Source organism: Patagioenas fasciata, chromosome 20 (genome assembly GCF_037038585.1).
Source record: "Patagioenas fasciata isolate bPatFas1 chromosome 20, bPatFas1.hap1, whole genome shotgun sequence".
Taxonomy (NCBI): domain Eukaryota; kingdom Metazoa; phylum Chordata; class Aves; order Columbiformes; family Columbidae; genus Patagioenas; species Patagioenas fasciata.
This window is the reverse complement of record NC_092539.1, coordinates 6,353,142-6,378,007: the sequence shown is the minus strand read 5'-3', so window position 1 is coordinate 6,378,007 and position 24,866 is coordinate 6,353,142. Positions and strand designations below refer to the sequence as shown.

Here is a 24,866-nt window from a genome sequence, read left to right as displayed (position 1 = left end):
CCAAATTTCAAGGTGCTCTGTGCAGAAGAAATACATCTAGTCAGTGCCCATCTGAATGAGTTTATTCAGAAAGAAAATCTGTAACAGTATTAAGTTACCTCTGCAACAGCCCACAGACCTTCACTGATCTTGTCTCCTTCACAGTACTAGAGCAAAACATCCAATAAATACTGTCCATTTATAATAATGCTCTGTATTAAATCACAGCCCTGCCCCCCGTAGTTATGATACAGGATTATGGTGTAAACCATGGAAAAGGCTTAGTTTCTCTTCAAGGAATATACAGCATTTTACACAGATACACTATGTACACAAACCCTGTGCCACTTGTGTTGTGCCAGTACCAGACAACACTAACACCATTCAGATGAACGGAGTTCAAAAACCAGCTTCCATCTTCCCTGGTGGGTTCCAGGAGAGCATGGGTTGTTCTGTGAATGCTTTTTTCAGTTGTATATGGAAACATCAAGATGAACCATATGAAACAAAACAAAAACACTTCATCTGCTTCTGGTGTAAAGTTTGACCAACCTGAATAGAGAAGAAATGAATAGTTTCTCTCTTTGTTGTTGACAACCCCCAAACCTGATGCTGTGTTCCTGCATTCGGTTGCACAGCTGTGATGGTCAGGTCCCTTAAACCTCTCTTGTGGCTCTCCTGAAAGCTCCATTGCTGACACCAACCACTGTAAGAACAGGCACTTCTTGCCTGAAATGTGAGTTTTGTCACAGGATCTCCACATGCAGTTCACTCCACCACAATCCCAAGGGATTTGCTTTGCTGCTGCTTCTAAGTGACAGAGAACTAGAACCCCTGGAGTCCAGAAATTCAAAACAAAGCATGTTTATTAAGTGGTTTTCTTTTGCTTATTTCTCCCTTTTTTTTAAATAAATAAAACCTTCAGACACATAAAGTGAAACACATCCTTCAAAGTGCAGTTACAGTTCCACCCCACTCCCAAGAATCACATAAAGCTTTGTCAAGTAACCAAAAAGCCTCCAAAGGCCACCCTCAGTCCCTTCCCCCAGCAACAAGAATAAACGGGGCTGTAGTGCTGCCCAGCAAACTGTTCACAACCAACAAGGCTGGTTTTGGATAAGGTAGCAAGAGTCAGGCTGCAGTGGGAAGTTTAAAGATACGTAGTATGAAATAAACCAAACCTGTTTAGAGTCCAAAGAGTCCGTTACCAGAATAAGTTAGTTACTTTGGGAGCCCTGGAAGGGAGCAGGCTGATGAGAGTCATAGTGATGGATCAGAACCGCTGCTGGCAGCGAATCTGGGACAAGGGATTAAAGTCATTTTGCACAAAGTCATGAAATCACCTGGCCCAGGTGAAGCGCCAGCAGCAGCTGCCTCCCAGGGTTAGTTCGAGTCTGCCTGCACTCCAAGCACACCAAGTACCAGAAGAAGGAAGAGAAAGGGAGGATGAGGTCTGATGCTCAAATTCCATCTGTGCAATCCATCTTTCCTCATGTCTTTAAAAATCTTATGACCAAGGGCACTGAGCAGAGGTATGGGCACATACAAGTCAGTTAAGTCTTTTCAAGCTTATAGAAAATTGCTGTAAATAAGACTTAGTGCCCCTTAAACTACCATGATTTTGACCTCATCGTTCTCATCAGCACGGTAGAAGAAGGGAATGCAGGGGTTTTCCAGCAGGGGGCTCAGCCTCTCCTGAGGGTTCTGCATTTCTCTGAGAAGCTGCATTATTTGCTTTTCCGTGGGGTCCACTTGGCTTGGCTGAGCAGCTTTACCGTCAATAGGGGAGAAACCGGATTGGTGAAGAACAGCAGCCTCTTGCTCTGCTTCATCGGATAAATTCACTTCTCGTAACCCTGCGAGGAACACAGACAAGGCAGGCAGGTGACTCCTCCCATCCACGCACAACAGCAAGACCTCCGATTCCTCTGTTGTACAGAACGTGTCCTGGCTGCACTTACCTTCTCCATCTGTAGCATTCAGTTCAATGCGCCTCTCCACTGCAAGGCCACTTTCATTCTGGGTTGCCAACAGTTCTGGGTTTTGAGCAGCTGCTACGTACTTGCTGTACCATTCATTTCTTTCCCTGACCAGACGCATCACTAAATCCTGTAGTTCCAGTAGTTTCACCTGCACCAAAGTAAAGGAAAGCCTATGAGCCATGCACACAAACCAGCATGACAGTTTGCACTCTGGCCCCTGTCACAAAATTAGCAAATTCAAAGTAAAGCTAGCAGAAGAACAACACGTGAAGGTTTGGGCTGTGCTGGTGCTCCCCTGGCCTGCCCTGCTTGCAGTACTAGAGAAAAGATTCCTTGCCTTCATCTCTTCCTTGTCCTGAGCCAGTCTGCTGATATACTCCTCCTTCTCCTGGTGCCGCTGTTTGAGGATAGCCCTTTGACTCTGGTACAATGCAATATATTCCCCTGGAATACAAGAGAAGCATCAGGAGCGTTAGCAAGATTGGGCTACATGCTTTCGGTGAGCACAGAACTATGTGGCATGAGGATCCAGTAAATCCAACCCTGGACTGGAGATCTGGCTAGATAGGTAGCAGTAGGAGACCTGAACTGCTTGGTAGCTGGAGGGCTCCAGCGCCAAAAGCTGTAGGAGACCTTCTGTTCCCCAAAGGATAATGCACTGAGCAAGCTTTAGCTTGTGCTGGTGTCACCTGAACGTACCAATGGTGTCTGTCTCCCCGGACAGCTGTATGCACCGATGTTCTAACTCTTCCAACCGTTCCTTCAGATCAGCCTTCTCACGCATCAGCTCTGTGAAACGGGACTGAACACAAAAATTGGTATCAGTCATCTGAACTGCTCATGTACAGAGAACACCTGTGTTAAACACATCACCCTCCACTGACGCTGCTCTCAGCCTGGGGAACTTAGCTTGCTGCCTTCACAACTTGTCTCCAGTTCACTGCTAACAATGAACAGAGGAGCAACCTCGAGAAGGTGTAAAAAGTCTTATCTGCATTTTGGGAAGCAGAAGGGCAGATGATAAACTGCTTTTTAACCTTCTCGTTGCTGGGACAGCACAGCTCTGGTCATGCTCAGCTCCAAGACTGCAGACCACCTGCTTCATTGCAGCAGGGTCAGGATATTCAGTCTGTTTTTCAGCTATTTCTTTAGAAAAACACCCCAGCTCAGTGTCAGACCCTTCTACTCAGAGTCTGTGACAGGGGTGGGCGGGGAGTTACTGCTGCAAGATTTACTGTGCCCAGACACGCAGTGATAAGCTTTTTAGGAAGTACTTACTGTTATGGAACATGTGCTACTTATTCCCCTACAATCTGTCCCCGCTGCTCTTCCTAACTGAAAGGAGATTCTTTGCTTACCTGTAGTTTCTCCATGGCAGTTTTCAAAGCCTCATGAACCTCCACTGGAACAGTATCCACAGTGGAACCTGGAAGGGACATGTGTCATTTACAGTTGCTCCTTGGGCACAATGCACTCACAGAACCTGTAGCTCTGTTTCAGGGAGGCCAGTGCAGCTGGCCAAGGTGTGACCCCATAGTCACACTGTCCCCCCAAACTGCACCAAAGTTTTACCTTCGCCCAGCATGACGTGATGTTGCTGCTCCTGCCTAAGAGCTGCTATTTGCTCCAGGAGGTTTCTGCACTGCAGCTTCTGAGCAGCCAGCTGCTGCCTCATGTCTTCTCGCTCCTTCTCCACTTGGGACATGGCGGATGTCAAAAACGTGACCTAGGAAGAATTCCAGAGTGTGCACATGAGTGCTGCTCCTGTGTGAAGCATGGTCAGCCGTGCGTCTTGGGACAAAGTAACAGTTTACCCCATTTTCTAAATGTTTGTTTAGAACTAAAACCAAAGGCTTCTCTGCCCATTAAGACTCACCATTTCTTCATGGCTTTCAAACTTCTCTGGGATCACAAATGAAGATTTTTGGATTTCTTCAGTCATTGTTTCACTTTCAGTTCCATCTCCTGTAAAAGGAGGAAGGTGAACAAAGAGGTAATACCCCAGAGAGCCCAGCTCTGTCTCCTCCCTGGAGCTCAGCTGCAGGTACTCACCATCCAGTCGGTGCAAAATCCTGCCGTCCAGGTCTGCTGCCAACTGACTGATCTGCGCCTGCAGCTCCTTGTTCTCCTTAGCTACAGCTTCCAGAGTTTCCTGCGAGAGAGCAGCAGCAGATCACTGAAACCGGCACAAGCCAGACTGCAAACAATCACTACATCTTCAGGCAGTAGCACCACACACACAAAAAAAAACCAGTGCTTCTGGTCCAGACAAGCATCATTCACCTGAATTGCACAGGATGTAATCACAAAATCACAAAACAGCCCAGCTTGGGGCTGTTAAAGATCATCTGGTCCAACCCTTCGCTTAATACTTCAAGTAGCTAAGCACTTTTCCTCCCATCTTTCCACTTGCCCCTTTTTACTGTTACCTTGGTCTGCTGCAGCTCTTTCAGGTGCATTTCCACTGTCACCTTCCCTTGAACCTCCTCATGCTGTAGCCGATCCATGAGCTGTGTCTGCAGCAAGAACTGCTTGTGCAGCTCCTCCTTCTCGGCAGCCAGCTGCTGGTACGCCAGCACGTACTGCTGGAGGTGCCCGTAGTACTGGTCCCGCTGCTCCTGCAGACCCCGAGCCTCCTGTGTTTTCAGTTCCAGCTGACACAACAAGATCAAACCATCACATCAAACTATTTCTGCCAGAAAAGCTGATCCGTGTGACACGATCCAAACTGTCAACTTTGCCCCAAAGCCACCAACTAGGCAGGCAGCCACCATCTGTCCCCACATGCTGGTCCCCCACATCAGACAGCAGACGATGGGGGAAGGCTCCCAGCTCGATCGTTACAATACCAATTTTCATCCTTCCCTCCATGCTTGGAAAGTCGCCAGCAGTTTGCATCAACTGCTGCATACCTGCCCTGCCATCCCACTGGCTGTTCTTACCGTCTCTTTGAGCTCCCCCAAGTTCTCCTGCAGCTGCCCAAGCTTCTTGGCCAGCTCCTTCTTTACATGTTGCTCCGACTGTAGGGCACTTGTAACCTCCATGTTTTCATTTGTCTGCAAGACAAATACCACTGTATAAGGAAATTGGCCCAACCAACATTAACGTATACTCTCAATAAACCATGTTCATTCCCAATACATCAGGGTGCCATCCCTTGTTTTGGCCTGGGGTGTGACTAAAGGCCATAAATTGACAGTTCAGGGCAGTAAATAACTTACAAAAACATTCAGAAGATGGGAGAAGGGCAAGGGAAGAGCCAGGGGAATCAGTGCTGGGACAGTGCCAAGAAGAGGCTGGCATGTCACACAGCCTGTCAGCTCCAAAGCAGATGGGGGGCATGGATAACCCAAACATTCAGAAACAAGCAAATGAGTTCAGAAAGGACTAAAGAAAAATCAGCAGCTAGACCATGTGTCAGTTTGCCAGGGCCCCAAAGGGGAAGCTGTTACACTGGAAGAACAAGCAAGAGTAAGGACTCGGGTCCAGGACGGATAACAAGGACAGCAGCAGGAGAGAAGACAGCTAAGAACTTCTTCCTCACGGGCAAATACAGCGATCAGAAAACAGGTATCTTCAAGGGTAAGAGAGCAGGAAGAATACTTGGGGAAAGAAACAGGGAATGAGAGGGGAAAGGAAACTGGACAAAGATATTGGTTCATCTGCCAGAGCACCTGAGGGAGTCAGGAATTACCAGGGAACCTCCTGGCATGGCAATATGAATCACAGACGATGGAGCACCCGTGGCCTCAGAGGACAAGAGACACATGCATCTGCCAGTTTCTTATGTCTCTGCTACAAAAGGATTGCACCAGTGAGAGAAGAAGTGGGAAAAGATGCTCGAAAGAGACATACCAGTTTGACAAACCCATTCTGCAGCTCAGCCAGCTGCTCCTTCAGCTCCCGGTTTTGGCTCAGTGCCCTACTGATGGTGACCTTGTCACTCTGCATGTCCTCCAGGATCCGCTGTCTGTCCAAGGACTCCTCGTTGTAGCGCTGCACAGCCTTCTCGAGCTCCAGCAGCCGCTCCTCCTGCTCCCGGTTGAGGTGGCTCAGCTGCTCGTTGTCCCGGACCTGGGCCTGGTACTGCCCGTGCAATTGTTCCTTCTCTTGCTGCAGCCGCTGGATCTCTTCCTGCAGACTCAGCTCAGTTTCTGTGGGCCCTGCTGGTGGGGAAGGCTCGATATCCATGGGCTTAACTGCTGGGGAAGTGGAATCAAAAGCAGCTCAGTCGAAGGGCTAAATGGCTGTGTAATACACAACACTATCACATACACAAAGCACACCCCAACCTATAGGGCTCTGTGACCCAGAAGGTATCACCAGCTACAGTATCCAGCCTCACTGCGGGGCGTCGAGAGGAACGAAGGAGCAGAAGTACCCAAAACTAAGCACAATGTCCTGCCATGTGCTGCTGACTCCCTCCCAGCCCTAGGGAGAGCATCCCGCCTTCCCAAAGTCCTGGGCCGGAGAGCCTGACAGTGCAGTCAGGTGGGTGCTAAAGACACCACCAGTCTGCCGCTCAATTAGCTGCAGCAGCTCATTTGCTGTTTGTTAGGACAAAAGGTTTCTTAGGGTCACCAAGCTCTCAGCTGCCTTCACAGCTTCAGCGCATCCTCTTGCACCTTGTGTGCAGAAGTTCCTACAGAGCAGGGACAGAGATAACCAGCTGGTGCTCTGCAGCGCAAAGCGCCACTTTGGAAGCCCTACCTGATCTGCTCAGCAACTCTGTAACATTGGCTTCCAGCTCCCGAATTTGGGCCATATGGTGCTCCTTCTCCTGTGCCATCGTGTGGACCTGCAAGTGAAAGTTAAAACATAGTTAGTGCATTAACTCCTGCCTGTGTTTGTCAAAAGCAGGTGTGATACTGCCCCTGATGTTACCTGCTCAGACAGCAGCTGTACCCGTTGCTGCCAAATGCTCTGCTCCTCCTTCAGTTTCTCTACATACCGATCTCTCTCTACCTGGAGCTGGTGAAGTGACTCTGAGAGCTGTTAAAAACACAATAAAACACAACATATTGGCTAAATAAATTTGGCTGTGACTGCTTAAGGGATAAAGGTTGAGGAAACCAGTGTTAATGCAAAGCTCAGGCTGCGTTCTTCTGCCACACACGTTTCATTACAGAAGTCAAGATTTGGGCCATATTTCACACAACCTCTTACCTGAGCAATGTGGGTTTCCAGACTCGCCTTCTCCTCCAGTGCCATCTGCATCTGCTGGTTTGCATCCAGACTCCCTGCCTGGCTTGAGAACTGCCAACAAAATGTCAAAAAGTTATGGCAAAATGCTAATACTCAATCTCTGAGTAGCCTTTCTCCTGATAGCAACCTGCCACATAATCTGTGTTGTAACTTTGTATAGTGTAAAGTGCTCAAACTCATGCTGAAGTTGAATGAAACAAAAAAAAAAGCTTAGATTTTAGTCCTGTAACACCTGCTGATCTGGGCAGCTCCCCTGTAACAATTTTACTTTTTTCAATTAAGAAAATGCATTTTAATCAAATCAGAAACTTTGTGCATTTTCAGAGTCTGTATTATACAGTCAGATCAGATGGTGTAAAAGCTTGTGACCTTAAAGACTGTCAAACATGTCAGGAATGTAAAGCCAATGTCTGGAACATGTCAGTGGACTAAGTAGCAAGGCTGGTTCAGTTGAGACACAGCGCTCTGGGCTTTATTTAAAAGGTAACTTAAGTCACTGCCAGGAGGGAAGGGGGAAGAAGAAAAACTAAAAATGAGCAGTTTTTTCCCCTCACAGGTTCACCTGAACGCCAGACTTGTTCTCTGAACTAACAGCTGCCTTCACACACTCCCTTTCTAACTGGCTGATTCTCTTAATTTTCCCCAGCTGACCTTCCAGTTGCCATTGTCCAATTCATCACCTTCTGCTGGGGTGAATACAAACACCACCCCTGCTCAACTGGTTTCTCAAGGAGACTGCACAAGAACCAAGTAACCAAAATGCTGAACAAACAGGAAGAGTCACCGTATTGTCACACTTGGTATGTTCAGCCACCCTCTCACCTTGTCTAACATTTCAGCAGACCAATGTCACACGTCTTTAGATCTACTGCTCCAACTCCTTAAAATACACTTTCTGTTCCTAGAGGCCTCACTGAAAGCCTTTTACTAAGAGGATGTCTTGATGGGATTTTGCGCCTTCCTTTAAGAGCAAGAGTTACGTCTTGCCCCCACTGTCAGAAGCGAAGTCTTAGATGGATCAGTGTGATCTGCCCTCACATCCCAGCACTATTACGGTTACCTGCTGAATCATCAGTTCTGCCATTTCCAGTTTCTTATGCAAATCTTCCATATCCAACTTCATAGCCGAATTCTGGGAAACCAGGGAATGGACCTTCTCTGACAGCTCCGAGTTCTGCTGCTTTATTTCCTCGCTACTTTTGCTAAAACAAGCAAACAAACAATTCAAGTGGCATCACTATACGTACTATGGATCTGCTGATGCCCATGTCATAAATTTACAATCTAGTGCTTCATAGCAGCTAGAATCACAGAAACATCACATCTAGTGACTTTTGTTTTAATTCAATAACCAGCCTCCCAAGTCACCACCTGTGCTCTGTGCCCCTTGTTATGTTCTGTGGCTCTGCTGAGCACTGTTACTCTGCGGTAATACGCGGAATGGACTTACGTTCGTTTGTACAGTTCCAGTTTCAGGTTGTCTCGCTCCTTCACTAACTCTTTATTATGCTGGAGAGAAAGGAAATTATTGATTAATCTACAGACTTCAGCCAAACAAATAAGATGTTCAAAAAATACTTCATTTCACCTCTAGCAGATCAGCAAAGGGGAAAAGGCCATAACTTCGGCAAAATCCTCAGGACAGGTTTGCTCAGAACCTCCTGAATTTGCCAGGAATAAGTCTGCTCACTGTTTTCAAATGTGATGCTACTAACTGAACATGAGAGTATTTCTGCAAACTTCTGGATGAATATCAAGACTGAAGTGTCTGTTTGATGGAGACCTGCCCGGGACAAGGTCTCACTGAGGCTTCAGTCATGTGGAGCTGCAAGACTAATGATGGAGGTGCCAGATCTGGAGGCAGCAACTGGACCATACAATTAGTGGTCACAGAAACCTGAATGAAGTTTGCCTTGATCATGGAGAATACAGGGCTTTACAAGGTTAATTAACAATTAACGAGGTTAATTTCTGCCTCTTCTCTGAGCAGGGACTGCAGATGTTGTAGTAGTGTAGTGACAGGCAAGCAGCCAAAAGCAGAGCTGCTGGTTAAGCATAAACAGAGGTGACTCTTACCTTCTCTGACTGTTTTTGCTGCATAGAGATGGAGGACAAAGTACGTTCTAGCTCTGAGACCCTCTGGCGAGATGAATGCAGACGAGCAGCAAGGCTTTCAGCTTCCCCTGAACAAGTCAGAGCAGAATCAGTTGACGCCAGACCACAAATTACTTTCTGGAACTGGCTGAACAGCACTTTCTACTTCGTCAACAAGCTAAGGCAGCACAGAGCTTTCTAAGTGAGACCTGGTTCCACTCCTGGCTCTACAGGTGAATCACCAGCAGCTCTGAGCAGTAAAGCTCTCTGTAACTACTGTCCTCACTTTTAGAGGGAGATGATGAAATTTCCTTTGCAGAAGAACAGAGAATATGTTGTCTGGTTGGTTTTTTTTCCTAATCGAGTCAATTGCTCAAACTTAATTCAGAATGAAAGGCTCGAGTAAAACCTACCTAAGCATGACAGCTGTGTGGGAGGGAGGGCAGAGAAAAGGGAACAAAGTTTTAAAAGCATCAGAAGCAAGTCAGAAAGGAACTGTCTGGGGTAGACACCGGGCCCAAATGGGGCTGACAAGGCTTTAGTGATGCACAAAGAACCTCAACGGCCATGGGATCAACACGCTCCCATTTGGGGGCAGCGATGATGACAGCAGCAGTGACAGTGCCAAGTGTTGCTCATCAGGGAGTCGGTGAGTGTTGTGAGCTGGCTGCCAGCAACTGTCACACCCGTGACTTCAAATCCACAGTTTAACCAGCAGCTTGAGCCAGAGCACTCACAGTCCGTTACCTGATTTCTGCCGCGCGGCTTGCTGAGTATGTCCAAGGGCTGTCTGCAACTCCGACTTCTCAGAGACTAGAATTCCAATAGTCTGAATATGAACCTTTGGGAAAGGAAAATCAGCTCAGTGCAAGACTTCTTTGCTTGTAAATGCAACATCACTGATGCCACAAGAGGATAATGCAGTAAAGGGAAAGAGCTCTTGCAGTTCAGTGCAGTCTGGCTGACTGACTCTCCCAGTCTTCCTGAAGGAACAGACTCGTGTGGCTTCCAGGATGAAGACTGTGAGTGGTCAGTAATCCAGAAAACAGCAGAAGCTGGGTGATATTATTGTAACACAGCCTCTGCCTTACCTGTAGCTGTTCCCTCAGTGCTGCTTGCTCTTTAGAAAATTTCTGTTCAAACTCCTTCTTTTCCTGTATAAACAAATGACGCCTATTCAGCACAAAAATGTTAATAGTTAACCCTTGTCGGCTTACATCAGACTACAAAAAGCAGTGATTCATTGGTAGTGCTTCCAGCATCTAAATGATACCGGTATTTTTAAAGACATACTTCAGTCTTCCATTATTTGATCTACATCATTATTTACCCATTGCAGAATGGCAATGACAGCACAGCGCAATCACTGCCAGCAGAAACGTGGCAGCGTTTGGAATGCAAACTACTGGTAAGGACTTCAACTGCAGCGCCCAGCCTGTACCGCACTCCTCCAATACTCGAGCATTCAAATATTAACTTTTGCCAAAATAAGAACGCTACCCACCAGCCCTACCTCATGAAATCAAAATATTAATCTTATGCTAAAAATGAAACTGAATGTAACATAAAACAAGACCATAAAGGCGTGTGCCACAGTCCACTACGCTTTGTACTCATCAGAGAAAAAGAAACCCATTTCTGTATCTATCCAAAACCAGGACACACTTTACCTTCTCCAGCTGATTCACTACTTCTTGGTTCTGCTGTTTCTACGGAAGAAAATTGATGTGCCAGTGTTAAGAGAAAATACTCTCATACTGCTGAAACACATTTCACTTTAATGAAGTAGGATACATGGCCAATTAATGCAAACAGAATTTCCATTATCCTTTCTGTAGAAGACTAGGAAGTTCATCTTTGCTATTAAAAACAATAGATTTGGGACTCCCTTCACTAATATGCCAGATGTATTTGTTATTACCACAGTTCTTCCCAAATACCAATTCTGGAACCCTCCCTATGTTTATATCTGAGCATCCACCATCTTCAGTTAAACCTGCATCCCACATCTATGAAATTATTCACAGTAATCTTGCTGTATTAGGATAATCACTAAAAATGCTTTTTAAAACAAAACAAAACAAAACAAAACATAGTCTTGTGCTTTAACTGAGACCTTAGACATTTATCCTACTTTAAGTCTGGCCTATAAGCCATGCAGAGCTGCACTTCTGTTGGCAGGCTTCTGCAAAAGGTGATATGAGAAAGAGCTGAAGCCAAATACAAAGGAAAGGGATAATTCTGTCCCAGCCAATTTCAGCCTATGGATGAAGTATCTGGAGATTTGTTGACTGTACATAGTGCATCTTTAGGCAGGAGGTGAAGGAGCCAGCAGCAGCAGGTGTCTGCCCAGGCTGCCGCACAAACTGTGCTGCTGTGGTTGCCATTTGCTCTTGTTGTCCCCCTGGCACTTCTCTCACGGATGCCTCATAAGTAACTACATAATTAGTACTTTTTCCCCTTCCCAAAGAATGGACGTTGGCCAACTGTTTCTTTACTACTACTTCATGGCATTTTGAAACATGACTACAGATGGAAGGGAGATGAGTTTGAGGTTTTGATTCGAGCAATGCCAGTGCACAACATAAGCAGGAAAAGCAAAGGCAAACAAGGAGAATCTCGGGGGTGGGGGGGTAATGCACTATGCCAGATACCTCTGCAGCCCAGCTAAAGACAAAAAAGAAACAGAATGGAACAAAAATAACTCAAAACCAAAAATAAAACAGCAAGAGGGGTCGTGGGGTACACTGGGAAATGCTGAACTTTGGGAAAAGTGTAGTTTTAGAGAGGAACAAAATGGGGGAAAGTATTTAACACAAGAAAGGCTCTTTTGGGATTGAAACAAGTCCAGTTAGCTACGTTTCTTGCAGTGTTAAAGCTGAAGGCTGAAAAGCAGCAGCAGGAATCCATGCAGGCCACAGGACAAAGCAGTTCATTCATCGAGCCAAGAGAAACTGAGGAGATGATCAGAAACCAGCCCCAGGCTCTCAGACCTATTGCTACCACTCTGCTGATATATTTAGAACAGCATCAGCACCTGCAGAAGCAGGATTTCACACTGCTGCCAGCATCAGAATGCTGTATGTCAAGGATTCAGACCAGGACCAGAAATAGCTGTTTCATCAGGATGCTGATCATCCAGGGGAAGCATGATGAGATCGATAGATCACACTTAAATGGAAACAGCTAAACTCTGTTTCATGTTCCTCAGATGAGCAGATACATTCACAAGTGGCCTTAGACTTTGATCCTCCTAATATTTTCCATACAGCCCATTTTGTTCCTTACGAAGTGCTGTGGAAGCAGCTTCACTGTGGCACTGAGAGAACCCATAACCTTGCAGACACCCAGAGAGCATGGAGGAGCAATAAATACGTCAAACTGGTTGGTTGGATTGTTTCTTACCAATTCCTCTATCTTTGTAACGAGCTGTTTGTTAGTTAAATTGCTGGAATCCAGGGCTACTGCCAGCTCCTGGTAACGTGTCTGATGGGCACATGCAGATAGGAGAAAAAGGAAGGAGCAGAAGAGGAAGAGGGGGGGAAAAAAGCAATAATTAAAAAGGACAGAAAAATAAATCATTATCACAGTTTGATATAATCAGATTCTCCAAACAAAACAAAATCTACAGTTTCAACAAAAGTAGCTGGGATGTCAACATATTTTATCAATTTCTGCTGAGGCTTCATTGTGACATAAAAGTGAATCAGAAATAACCGCAGTTGCATGGAAGCCAAATTATCCCCAGTCCCCAAAACTGGAAACACCTCTGATATGTGCCTCCTGCTCCTGACCTCAACTACCTGATTACAGCAGAAGACAACACTAGACAGCAATGTATGTGATCTGTGCATTCAATTAGGTCCCATTACCACTGCTGTAAGCACAGAGTCCCAATACATGATCAACAGTAGCAAATAAGAAAGAAGAAAAAACAAACTAACAACTTACTTCCATTTCCTTAATATTTGTGGAAGAAACAGCACTTTCCCCATTCACATACGATGTAGACTAGAAGTAAACCAGTCAAGTCAGTCATTTTACTCCCCAAGGCAACAAATCGCTATTAAATATGAACTTCTTATAGCACCTTCCCCTACAAAGTACCAGAGACAAGCACAGACAATACACTTTTCTAGCTAAAGATAGGTGCAGACTCCCCCTGTGACGAGCTGATGTGAAACATGCAGATTGACTTCAGATTCTTTTCCGCTAAATCAAGAATACATCAGTCCATGAATACACGCTGTTCATTCATCCCACTCTGGTTTTCTTCCTACTGCTGAAACTTTACATTCCTAAGCCAGGAGTTTTTGCTTCTCAACACTTAAATATCTTATTGCTTAGTAGAATGCCTGCAGACACCTCTGAGATTGAAGAGTGTTTTCTTGAGCTGACTGCTTAAAGCTCCACATCAAACATCAAGAGAATTAATAAGACAAATGGATCAAAATGAGGCCGTACCTGAGAAACCAGGCCATTGAGTTGTTCAGACAACTGGCGGAGACTTTCTGTTGATGAGAAAGACCTGAGAACAAAGAAAGACCTTGCAATGAAAATTTCTCCCAGAGAACCACCCAAATCAGAACAATTTGTTGGATACTTTGGGATCATGTTGCAAAGCTGTTTGATAAACGAACACTCTCACCTGGTTTCATCCAAAGCATTTTTATGATCATCCTCATCTTCACAAGCCTGTGGATTGAAACACAAAAATTTACAAGCCTATAAAAGAAGAGGGGGAGTCACATTTGTGAGTTTGTCACTAAGACGTGATCACATCTGGGCTCAGGTTCCACAGCACCTGTAACTACTGCTTTCCAAAGAAAGATGAACTTAAAACCACCAACTCACTCCTGGCTTACACATAATTTCTGGGTGGTGTGAGTCCAGGTTTCTTGGAATGGAGGAACTTCAGTGTTACAAGCTTTATATTTGCTGTTACTATTTATCAGTATAATCAACACTTTGCTTTGCTGGGAAAAACTTCAACTGGATACTTAAGTAGTTAAAGGAAATCCAGACTGATCTGACTGGAGACCTTCTGTATTACTAAGAGCACTTTCTGCTAATGAAATAATAGACAAGGGGAAGGAAAATAGCAGGGACATGTGCACGCTAGGTCCTCTCTGCGCTCCCACAGATGGATGATGACTAGATGGAGAGTGGAGAATGTCGTATTTTAAACAGCAGAAAATCTGACCTAGTCACATCGTATTTATGAAGATTGCCTTTCTCAGAAAAAAATGTGGTATCACAAACAAATATTCAATGGTTCAATGACAAAATCCATGATGATTCACAAACCTGTGTCAGCTGCATGCTCCCAGGAGCAGGCAGAACAGAACCACAACTAGGTAGGGCGTTGCTGTTAGAGAGCACAGGGACATCGGTAGCAAGCTGTTCAGGATTACGAGGGGCAACATCATTGTCAAAGTACGCCTGTCACAAAACACATCACAGGAATTACAGCCTTCATGCAGAACGAATGAAAACACACATGAACGCAGCACCTTGTGATCAGCCCGTGAAAACTAGACTGATGTGAACAATTAATCATTTAGAAACATGGGGATCCTGCATCTCCCCAGAGCAAGCAGGTGGCTGCACCAGCCCGTGAACAGACACTGGCCCAGACCTGTGTCCTCTCAGAGCCAGCCTGAGTGTGTCCCGTCATCAAACTCGCTTCTTTAACATGAGGCAATAACATCACCCATCTCTCAGTTCACACACTAGATTTACTGCAAAGGATTCACCAAAAAGCAAGCAAGGGCAAAGCCAGGCAGTAGCCACACAGCTTCAAAAAGCGCTGTCTTCAAAGTATGTCTGGGGAAAACACGGAGCAGTGTATGCAGATGAGATGGAAAAGAACAGGTTAGTGACTACTTGAAAACTGGGTTAGTCAAACCCTAATGCTCTGTCTAAAATGCGGTGACTGAGTTTGTGGCATGCCATGGACCACAAGTTTAGAAACAGCACCCTGATGACCAGGCCAGCTCAGGGTGCTGGGAGCAGGTGCCCCTGGCCCTGCTGCAGCCATGAATCCCGTGGCAACAGGAATCTAAATAGAAAAGAGAAGGGCCAAAAAACTATTTCTGGACAGCGATGCCTTCGTGGGAGGATGAATAGCATCTGGTGACACCTCTACCATGCCACAGTGAACTGCACAACTGCGTCTATCTTGTACAGCCCCAGAGAGCCATAAAGGCCCAGGGCAGTGTTCTAGTTGTTTATGGCAATTTATTTTATTTCATCATCCAGCTCTGGTTAAGTCATCATGTAAAAACACTACAAAGCAAATGAGATAATCTTTCAATATTCAACCCCACCAATATCCTGCAGCTCTCTGCTATTCCATCTGCAAAGAGTTCCCTTTCACTTCAGTCCCTCCTTTCCTGGCACTTCACAGCAAACAAGAAACCTCCCTCTTGGCATTCCCTGTTTACCTGCTCAGCACTTCAGCTATGAATCAAGCAGCACAAATACAGTAACAATGAAAACAGACTTAATGACAGCAATAAGCTGGAAGACTGCAGAGGCAAACAAATAGAATTTTCTCAATTTCTTTTTAGCAGGACAGATACTTGTGCTCTCAAGGAGCAATATTATATCAGGTGCTTATAGGAAGGTTAGGAATTCTTGTACTTCCTTCAGCTACAGCAACTTCAATTGGTTCAGACACTCATCGGTACAGAACATCAGATGAACAGAAGGAATATTATTCCCACTACATATCAAAAATGTTTCCTTATTTTTTTCTGATCAGGACATTCTTTTTGCTTAATGCTTCAAGATACAACGACCAGTAACGCGCCTTAACCACAAAGCTCCTTCCTTCTTCCTCTACAATAAGCAGTTTTGAAATTTTTTTTTTTTTAAATAAACTATTTGAGCAGCTGAATTTCTTGGAAACAGAGTTAAGAGCAAGACATTTAATCTAGAAATTACACACTCTGAGACTCTAATGATGTAGAATGAAAAGTTAGTAATTCTGCTCAGCTTAGCATATAGTAGAATCCATTTGCTTTCACACAAAGGCTCCTATTTTGTTGGGTTTTCTGTGTTTCTCAGCCAAGAAAGCTGAAGTGGGTGAGATGGGAGGGGTCCGCCTCTCATCCAGACACCAATGGCAGCACTAGCTCAGATGCCACCGATCAGCTTTTCTGCCCTATTAGCACCAAGTGAGTTTCTGAACAGCATTTTCCTGACTCGGGATTTTTACAAGACTGCAACTGGAAAGAGAAATCTTTCTTTCATTACGTATTGCAATTAAAGATTAGTTTTCAAATTATTCCTAAAATCCCAGGCACAATAAGCCGCAAATTCCATAATACCCAATGGGATCAAAATGTATCTCTCCATGCTAAGGAAAAATTGAAAAAAAAGGGGGGAAAAAAGAATGAATAGAAGTAATAAACTCTCCATTTTCAGGTGAAACAAGCCTCCTTCTCTGAGATATAACGTACATGGAGCTTAAAGGTTTTAACTGAAAACAGTCCCCATGACAAGGGTGAAACTTCAACCATAATCCACGCTTTCTGCTGCGAGGCGGGCGCATCCAGCACCCTCAAAGCTGCCAATATGGGTTCATGGCACTTAAGTTCTACTGATACGCAACCTACACATACAAGGTCCATTTGGAGGAACTTCCTGCTGTTCACTGTGTGTTGGACAGAACAGCTGCTGCATTGTCACCCAAAAAAACGAGAAAAGGGATATAAAGCCAATTCGGAGCGAGCTCCATTCCATCTTGCAGGTTTCGCTGCATTATGTGGTACCTCTGGTGATTACTATAGTTATATTTATTGCTGGACGTGCATGGATATGCAGTAAAAATAATAATTAGTTACTTCATGACAACTAAATTAAAACAGTGGTAGGGAAATAAGCTACAAAAATTGTGCAAGTGAAAAGCAAAGCTCTGGTACAAGAAAACTGGAAAAAAATTCTGAGTTACAAAATTTGACTTCCCTGAGTTTTTACCACAATTTGAGCCTTATTTAAGTAAACTGACTGTCTGAAAATACTTTTTTAAAGGCCATTTGTTTACCTTTGCTCCTGAAAACATTTCTATTACTTACTGGCATACTTCCTGCCCTTTCCTTTTCAGAGGCTTGCGAACATGAAGACGCTAAAGCCTGTAAATTCTTGACCTGAAGTATCTGACTTCCTGCCTGAACGTATTTAAGCTCATGGTACTTGCCCAACTGTACATCACCTGTGCAAGTCTCATCGCCTGTCATTAAACGGGCTGGCTGGAATAACTAGACAGTACCCAGGGCAGCTGCTTGGCCAGAGATGAGCAGAAACGTGCCCTTCAGAAAGCAGGCTCTAGGAAATACAGCAATGACACGCAGAACGGGAGAAATACTGACTAAGAAAACACCATCTCTTCCTAACACAGCTTTCCTCAGTGGTTCAGTTAGTTTATCGTCTCACTCCGAATTCCCAGTTTTCCTCAAAGCTCAGCTGCCTCAAGAAGTTTTTAACAATGTTCACTTTTTCACGCGTAGACTTTGACACAAACCGGAGGGAAACAAGCACTTGCAAGCAATGGAAACGCATGGTAACAAATAGCTCTGTGTTAATAAAAACAGCAACAAAAACTCAAGCAACTGACAGTGGATATGTCAGGACAAGGCTCCATCCAAAAATTCAGTCAGTGTAAACAGAACCCAAAGCATGCGGTAGGGAGAGCGAGTCACTGCGAGGGACGCGAGCACTGCCTCACCTTCCTCTTGTCCAATGAGGGTATGGCTACCCCATTGGAGCGGTTAAGGTCTGACACCAGCACCTTCAGAATGTTCTGAATCTAAAGGAGGCGAAAGAAAAGGGGAAAGAGAAACGGCTCAGAAAAGGACAGAGAGAAAACGTCAATCAAAGGCAGGCAAAGAAACCAGCATCCTCCAGCTCATTAGGAGCACGCAGCTCAAAACAGCAGCTCTGGACACACCCAGGGTTGTGCGACAGCGTCATACGATCAGACACCGCTTCGGCATGTACCCTGACTCGAGATGCACCTTCCAGTAGAGGTGGTTGCTAACTACTGTAGCGCACTTCATACACCAGCAACACGGGCATCTACACCATTTGTATATTACACTGGCACAACCATTTTCCAGCTCTAGTCATGTTCAGAAAACCAAAGAACAAGGAGGTGGTAAATGATGTGGGAGGAAGAAGGAGACACTCACATTCTCTGGAGATTGCCGGTCATCACCGGTGGGGGTGTCAGGTCTACCGCCTTCTTTACTTTTGCGTTTTTTCTTAGTTTCTACAGTTGCACCAAGGTTATTCTTCTGCTGATATTCCTTCAGCTGTGAAAAAAATAATAATCTGAAGTCCAAACAGAATATGACTTCTATGAGTATAATGTCAAAAAGAAAACCAAACTCCAGTGGGCAGAAAGACAGATCAAGTCTAAGGACAAGAGAAACACCCTTCAATGACTTTGTCCCTCTGGGGAAAAGAAAAAGAAAATCAAAACAAGTTCAGAGAAGCATAAAGTAAGAACTAATGTGATGGGTTTATGATGAGGCTCAGAGTTGTAAATATTCAACTTTTGTATACAGCTAATGATGTTCTTGACAAACTATTTGATACTCCAAACTGCAACTAAAAGGAGATTAGAAGAAATATTCTGGGTTTTTTTTTTAAGGTTATAACTAATAGCAGTAAGGAAAAATAATGAAGAGCAATTAATCCTGAAGGCAAAGTAAAAAAGCAGTGCCTGATGGTAAGATCTTCCATGCTGTGAAAGGTTTTAAGAAGGAAAATGACAATCTCTGCAGACAGATAACACATTAATACAGACACTGTAATGACTGTGAACTAAGGGGATAAGCGACCTACAACTGATTTTCAAATCATATCCATTTCGCCAAGGAAAAGCTGGTCTGATAAGCTGTAACTTGAATCCTACTAGGTCTTCCGGCATTTTTGTGTGTGTTATCAAACACCTAAGCCCCAAATCGAATGAGTGCCAGGCAGTTATGTAAATTATCCTCTTCCGCCAGCCCCCCGCCAAAACAGCCCCGTCCGCCGCTGCGCCAGAGCCCGGGCAGCAGGACCCGCTGTGGGGCCAGGCTGGGCAACAACGTAATTAACAAGAAGGATCCCATTTTTCGGAGGATTTCAAAATGGAAGCCCGAACTGCTCCAGGACACTTTCCCATTCCCATGACTTTGACACAGAGGCGCATTCCGCCGGGACGGACGGGGCTGAGCCGCCCCCAGGAAAAAAAAAAAAAAAAAAAATATATATATATATAAAAAAAGGGAAAAAGAAAAAGCGGGGGAGGTGGGCAAACAAACAAGCCAGGCGGACCGCAGAACACCGCAGCAGCCCAGGCCCGGCCTCTCCCCCCGGGGCCGGGAGCGGCCGCCAGCCCGGTGGGCCGGACGGCAGCGCCGGACACCCGGGGGCTCCCGGCGGCGCCCACCCGGAGCCAGCGGGGCGGCGGCGACGGGCCTGGCCCGCGCCCCTCGGGGGAGGCCCGGCTCGGCCCGGCGGCTCCGGTCCGCACGGGGCCCGCGAAACCCGCCCTCCGCCTGCCCGGCCCAGCCCCGCCAGCCCCTCACCTTCTTCTTGGCCGCCGCCAGCCTGCTCTGCCTGCTGCCGTCCGCCATGTCCGCCCCGCGCCCGGGCCACGTCAGCCGCGGCGGGGAGCGGCGGAGGCGGCCGCCAGGCTCCGCCCCGGCCCGGCCTGCGCTGCCGCCGGGCCGGCCCGGCCCCTGGCGAGCCCCACGGCCGTCGGGTCACCGGCTGCTTCGCTGTAGCCCACGTGAGAAGATGCGACGCCCTGCGCTGCTGTGCGCACCGTGCGCTGCTCCGGCTGTGGGTCACCTGCGCTGCCCTGCGCGCCTCTGTGACGTCCTGCGCGGTTCGGCCGCCGTGGCGCGCTGCGCTGCTCCTGCTGTGTGACACCTTGTGTGCTGTGCTCTTGTGTGACACCTTGTGATGGTCCTGCTGTGTGACACCTTGTGCTTGCCCCTGCTGTGTGACACCTTGTGCGCTGTGCTCTTGTGTGACGCCTTGTGCTTGCCCCTGCTGTGTGACACCTTGTGTGCTGTGCTCTTGTGTGACACCTTGTGCTTGCCCCTGCTGTGTGACACCTTGTGCGCTGTGCTGCTCTGTGACACCCTGCGTTGCTCCTGCTGTGTGACACCTTGTGTGCTGTGCTTCTGTGTGACACCCTGCGTTGCTCTGTGCTCCAGTGGGACACTTTGCGCTACTCCACCTGTGACACCCTGTGCTGTTCTGTGCTCCTGTGTGACACTCTGTCCTGCTCCTCCTGTTTGACACCCTGTGCTGCTCCTCCTGTGTGACACCCTGCACTGCTCCACGTGTGACACTGCGCTGCCCTGTGCTCCTGTGTGACACCCTGCGCTGCTCCATGTTCCTGTATTGACTCAGTTGCCCAGAGTAAACACGGGGCAGGAACCAGCCCGGGGTGCTGGGCAGGCTTCCCTTGTCCTTTGTAGGGCATGTCCTATAGCTCCACATAGCTTTCTATTTTATGTGCGTCGCTTTGATGCCTGAGCTCTGCCTTTGAAGTCACGCTTAGCAGGGGCGGTTGGGTTTTGCTGGTGTGTGATCCCGTTCCCAAGTCCTTTGACCTTCCAAGCATGGCCATCGCAGTGTTTGGCTCGTGCGGTCAGCCCAGGGAATCAGATACAGCTGCTGCCAGCGCCTGGCACTGCCCGGGGACACGTTTACCTTGGCCAGCCGGGCCGGGAGGGCTGCGGGAAGGAGGCTCCTGTGCCGCTCCAAGAAGCTGCATTGGGTTTGTGTGGGAAGATGCTGGTAACAGGGCCCGGGGTCTTCGAAGGTTACAGAGCTGCACTGGAGCGCTTCCTCCGGCCAGGCAGGACGTGTGGGGCAGCCGGCGGCTCAGGCAGTGACAGCTTTTCCCTACAAAAATAATGGTGTGAAAGACCCTGCGAGCCCTGAGCTCTCCCTGAGACGCCGTACCAGGCGCAGCCCCAGGGGTGTGGTGGCTCTGAGGAATTTTCTGGGAGGCACTGGGCGTCATCGCCTCGGCTGCGGTAATTGGGATAACTGTGCCCCAAAGTCACCTTTAGCTTCTCAGGGGGAAGTTTGTTCTCTAGCGCTGCCGGGTCCCGTCGGGGGAACTACAACTCCCAGCGTGCCCCGCGGCGAGGGCGCGACTACAACTCCCAGCGTGCCCCGCGAGGTGCGACTACAACTCCCAGCGTGCCCTGCGGCGCAGCCGGTGCCGGTTGCCGGCGGGAGCGGCAGCCCTGGCCGAGGGGGTCCCGCCGAGCGCGGGCCGCAGCCCGCCCCGCCAGCCGCCCCCACCGCCGCGGCCTCTGCCGAGGAGGTAGGAGCCGATTCCCCGCTGCCCCTCCATCACTCGATGCGCCTCGGGCCGTGCCCCCGCTGAGGCGGGCCGGTTTTGCCCGGCCCAGCCGCGGGGTGTCCGGCCTGTGACGCGGTGCCCTCTGCTTTGCCAGGGCCTCCGGTGGCGGCCAGCGGAGCGGAGCTGCCGGTTTCAAGTCCCCGGTGAGTCCCCAGCCGCGCTGTGGGGAAGTGGGCCCTGCTCGGTGGCTCCCCCGGAGCGGGAAGCGGGACTGGCGGCGGGCGGTGCTCCCCAGGAGCCACTCGCGCGTTGGCGGTGGCTCAGCCCGGCCCAGCGGGGAGTGTTTGTCCCGGAGGGTGAAGCTGCTCGTTGCCGGGGTCACTGCCGGCCCCGTGGTTTAGCACAAAGTCATCCTGGGACCTTCTCTTCAATGCCAAATGGTGCTTTTTTGTTTTCACTTTACGCTGTAAATCAGGAAGATGTTGCAGGGAGCAGGCTGACAGCACATAAACTCATCAATATTTTACCTGAGCTTTTACTGCTTTATGCCCAGGAGATTTTTTTTTTTCCTTCTTTCTCCCTTTTTTTTTTGTTTATACCAGTGCCCTCCAGCACTGAGCATCTTATCCAGGGCCGAGTTCGTGTTACATGTGTTCTGTGCTCTGCAGGTCCCATCTCTGAGGTCCTGCCAACCTAACGGAGCCAATGAAGAAGCCCTGCGGTGTGAAATCGAAGAGCTGAAACAGAAAGATCTTGCTCTAGACCAGGAAATCACACAATTATTGTCTGAGTATGTCCTTGAGAAACTCAGTGTTTGCTCTGATGCCTCGGTTATTTTTGTTTTTAAAATAAAATATGATCAAGGAGTTAGAGCTAAAAGGTGGCCTCTTATAATGCCATTTTTCTTATGGTGTCATACAGTGTTGATTACAGTGTTGTTTGGAGTTATGGAACCAGTTAAAAACAAGAGAAAATTCTTTCTGGTTTATTTGGTAAAGCAAAACCAGTTTTACTAGTTGCTTGGATAAGGAGGTTTTATCTTTACCTGGAATGTTGCTGAGGTAATTACGTGTAAATTGACAACGAATTGTTTTAATTATGATACTACAACACGTCATGCTACTAGAAGAGCTTGTTCATGTGAGAATTAAAATGGAGATAATTACTTGTATGACCTGCCAGATTTAGTCCAAGATAAATCTGTTTCCTTTTTTATTCCATCTTGATCAAGTGTTCGCTTCGTTTGTGAGTGGGTTAAACTTGTATGTTCAAGAAGCGGAAGCATTTCCCAGGCAAGAACGCTCTGACAGGATGGGTGCCCTGGTTTATTGTGGTTTCTTATGATACACTGTGGCAGCTGCTTATTAACAACTGTTTTGAGATAAAATTGCTGCTTCATTTTTAAAGAGAGAGAATCTCTATTTGTTGCGAAGGAGTGATAATTTCTAAGCTAATGTGTAGTGCATAGAATGGAAATGGTAGAACAACAAAGGCTGTTCCAAAAGCTTTTTGGTTTATCCTCAAGGATAAACAGATCTTCTTAATTTTTCCCCTAGCTACAGATTAGAGATACATATACATGGAATTCACCACAGCCTTTTCCTCTTTCTACTTGATTCTGGTAATTCAAGTGGATTGGTTTTGGTCTTGTTTTTTTAATAAGTCTTGATGTGGGGGAAAAAAAACCCAAACTACTCAAAATGAGGATCTGTTAATTTGTAGCTTTCATGTTTATGACTTGCAGCAACTGCACTTGCTGCCTTCAGATTCTGCTTTAGATGTGCCAGGTGTGGGTGTCTCAGCTCTCCTTGCTGTGCTCAGTCGGTGGTGGCAGCACTCACTGTGCAGCAGCAGCACCGATCCCGCTGTGTCATTTTTTGACCTTTCTGGTTTTATTTGTACAGAGGCTACAGCCTGGAGGAACTGGAGAAACACATCTCTCTGCTCCATGAGTATAATGATATTAAAGATGCTGGACAGATGCTGTTAGGCAAGCTGGGTAAGGAACAGGAAAGCTGTTGAAGAATTTCTCAGTCAATGTTTTCTTATAAAGAGAGAGAAGCTCCTACACTGTGAAGGCAGAGCTGGTTTTAAAGATTCTTCAATTCTAGGCTTATATTACCCAATCACTTGTGCAAGCACAAATGCTTCTGTCATTATTTTCTTCGGATATTTTTAGAGCGGAATGCCTGAAATAATTGTCATTGACTGTTATTTTAGTCTGTGTTATGGATCACCAGAATTTGATGAGTCTTATTAATTTTCATCAGTTTTGTCCTTCATGCGCTTAAAAAAAAGCGTTGAGACAAGTGGGGAGCGTAGCTGCGAAACCTGAGGTTGTTTTCATAGCTGTGGGAGGTTCTGTGAGATAGCTGGGGGCTACTGGGAGGAAAACGCAACTTTTCTGACTGATCTTTGTTTAATGGAAGCAATGGTATTGCTTTCTTTTCTAGCTGTTATCCGAGGGGTTACTACAAAGCAGCTCTACCCTGAATACGACCTGGAGCTCAGTGACTAGCAGTGAACCTGAAAACTGCCGCATCCTGCAAAGATGACTATTACTGGACTATTGTATTTTGATGTCTTATCAGTTTAGAACTGATAGGGTGGCGTCAGAAGTATGTATGTAGAATTGCAACAGCATATGGGTTAACAGCCTTATTTCCAAGAAGCTTTTGAACTTGAAAGTTGTTGAATCTATCAGCAGTTTCCTGCTTGTGGGAAAGGGATGTAAGACTGGATAATTTTGTCTGCTACCTGATCAACACTATTTTTAGTTTCTCTTTTGGAAAGGTTGTAATTCAGGTTGATGTTAAGACTCTTCTCGTGAAGTTTTTGCTTCTCTTCAACATCCAGGAGCTATTTGGATATCGAATGGATAGAGGAGGGGAGGGCATACAAATATGCGATGTAATAGCTGCTTTGAAAGAAAATACCTTCATAAGTAGGGATGGAAGAAGGCTGAAGTTGTGGTCATTTGGGGGGTTTGTTTTGGTTTGTGATCAAATCTGGTTAAGTCTGGGTGTTTTACATTTTTTGTACTTAACTGCTCTGGTATCTGGAGGTTTTCTATCATTTCTGTAGTAAATGGCAAAATGTGAAGTTGTGTTGAACTGTGTGGTCTGAATAAAGCAGCTATCACATTTCTCAGTAATTCACTTTAAGAGCCTATAAAACATTGCATGAACCTGGGAACAAATTCTTACACTATATTCTGAGACTATATATGTATTATTTAAATGTTTTCCAATGACTTACTGGAGACAGTGTGGCAGCGCTACCCA

At 46.6% G+C, this 24,866-nt stretch overlaps 2 protein-coding genes across 5 annotated transcripts; one reads left to right on the top strand and one right to left on the bottom strand.

Moving 5' to 3' along the window:
- Nucleotides 1-827: 827 nt before the first annotated feature.
- On the bottom strand, nucleotides 828-19,977 carry GOLGA2 (golgin A2). 4 transcript variants are annotated; one of them, XM_071817396.1, is made up of 28 exons: nucleotides 19,841-19,977; nucleotides 18,455-18,577; nucleotides 17,992-18,072; nucleotides 14,568-14,702; nucleotides 13,909-13,955; nucleotides 13,725-13,788; nucleotides 13,212-13,271; nucleotides 12,666-12,746; nucleotides 10,931-10,969; nucleotides 10,352-10,414; nucleotides 10,008-10,101; nucleotides 9,243-9,349; nucleotides 8,617-8,675; nucleotides 8,227-8,368; nucleotides 7,128-7,217; nucleotides 6,846-6,953; nucleotides 6,672-6,759; nucleotides 5,817-6,163; nucleotides 4,904-5,017; nucleotides 4,391-4,615; nucleotides 4,014-4,113; nucleotides 3,838-3,926; nucleotides 3,534-3,687; nucleotides 3,320-3,387; nucleotides 2,661-2,763; nucleotides 2,299-2,405; nucleotides 1,941-2,109; nucleotides 828-1,835 (listed from the first exon to the last, which is right to left on the bottom strand). In XM_071817396.1, exons 1-28 carry the CDS (start codon nucleotides 19,886-19,888, stop codon nucleotides 1,585-1,587), a joined length of 3,156 nt encoding a protein of 1,051 aa, XP_071673497.1. In that variant the 5' UTR covers nucleotides 19,889-19,977; the 3' UTR covers nucleotides 828-1,584. The 4 variants fall into 4 exon arrangements, with proteins under 4 accessions (XP_071673497.1, XP_071673498.1, XP_071673500.1 ...); XM_071817397.1 differs by having other exon boundaries at nucleotides 5,817-6,160; XM_071817399.1 differs by lacking the exon at nucleotides 12,666-12,746.
- Nucleotides 19,887-24,736, top strand: SWI5 (SWI5 homologous recombination repair protein). Its single transcript, XM_065854180.2, has 6 exons — nucleotides 19,887-20,096; nucleotides 21,371-21,603; nucleotides 21,737-21,785; nucleotides 22,251-22,372; nucleotides 23,487-23,581; nucleotides 24,036-24,736. Exons 1-6 carry the CDS (start codon nucleotides 19,887-19,889, stop codon nucleotides 24,098-24,100), a joined length of 774 nt encoding a protein of 257 aa, XP_065710252.1. The 3' UTR covers nucleotides 24,101-24,736.
- The last annotated feature ends 130 nt before the right edge of the window (nucleotides 24,737-24,866 follow it).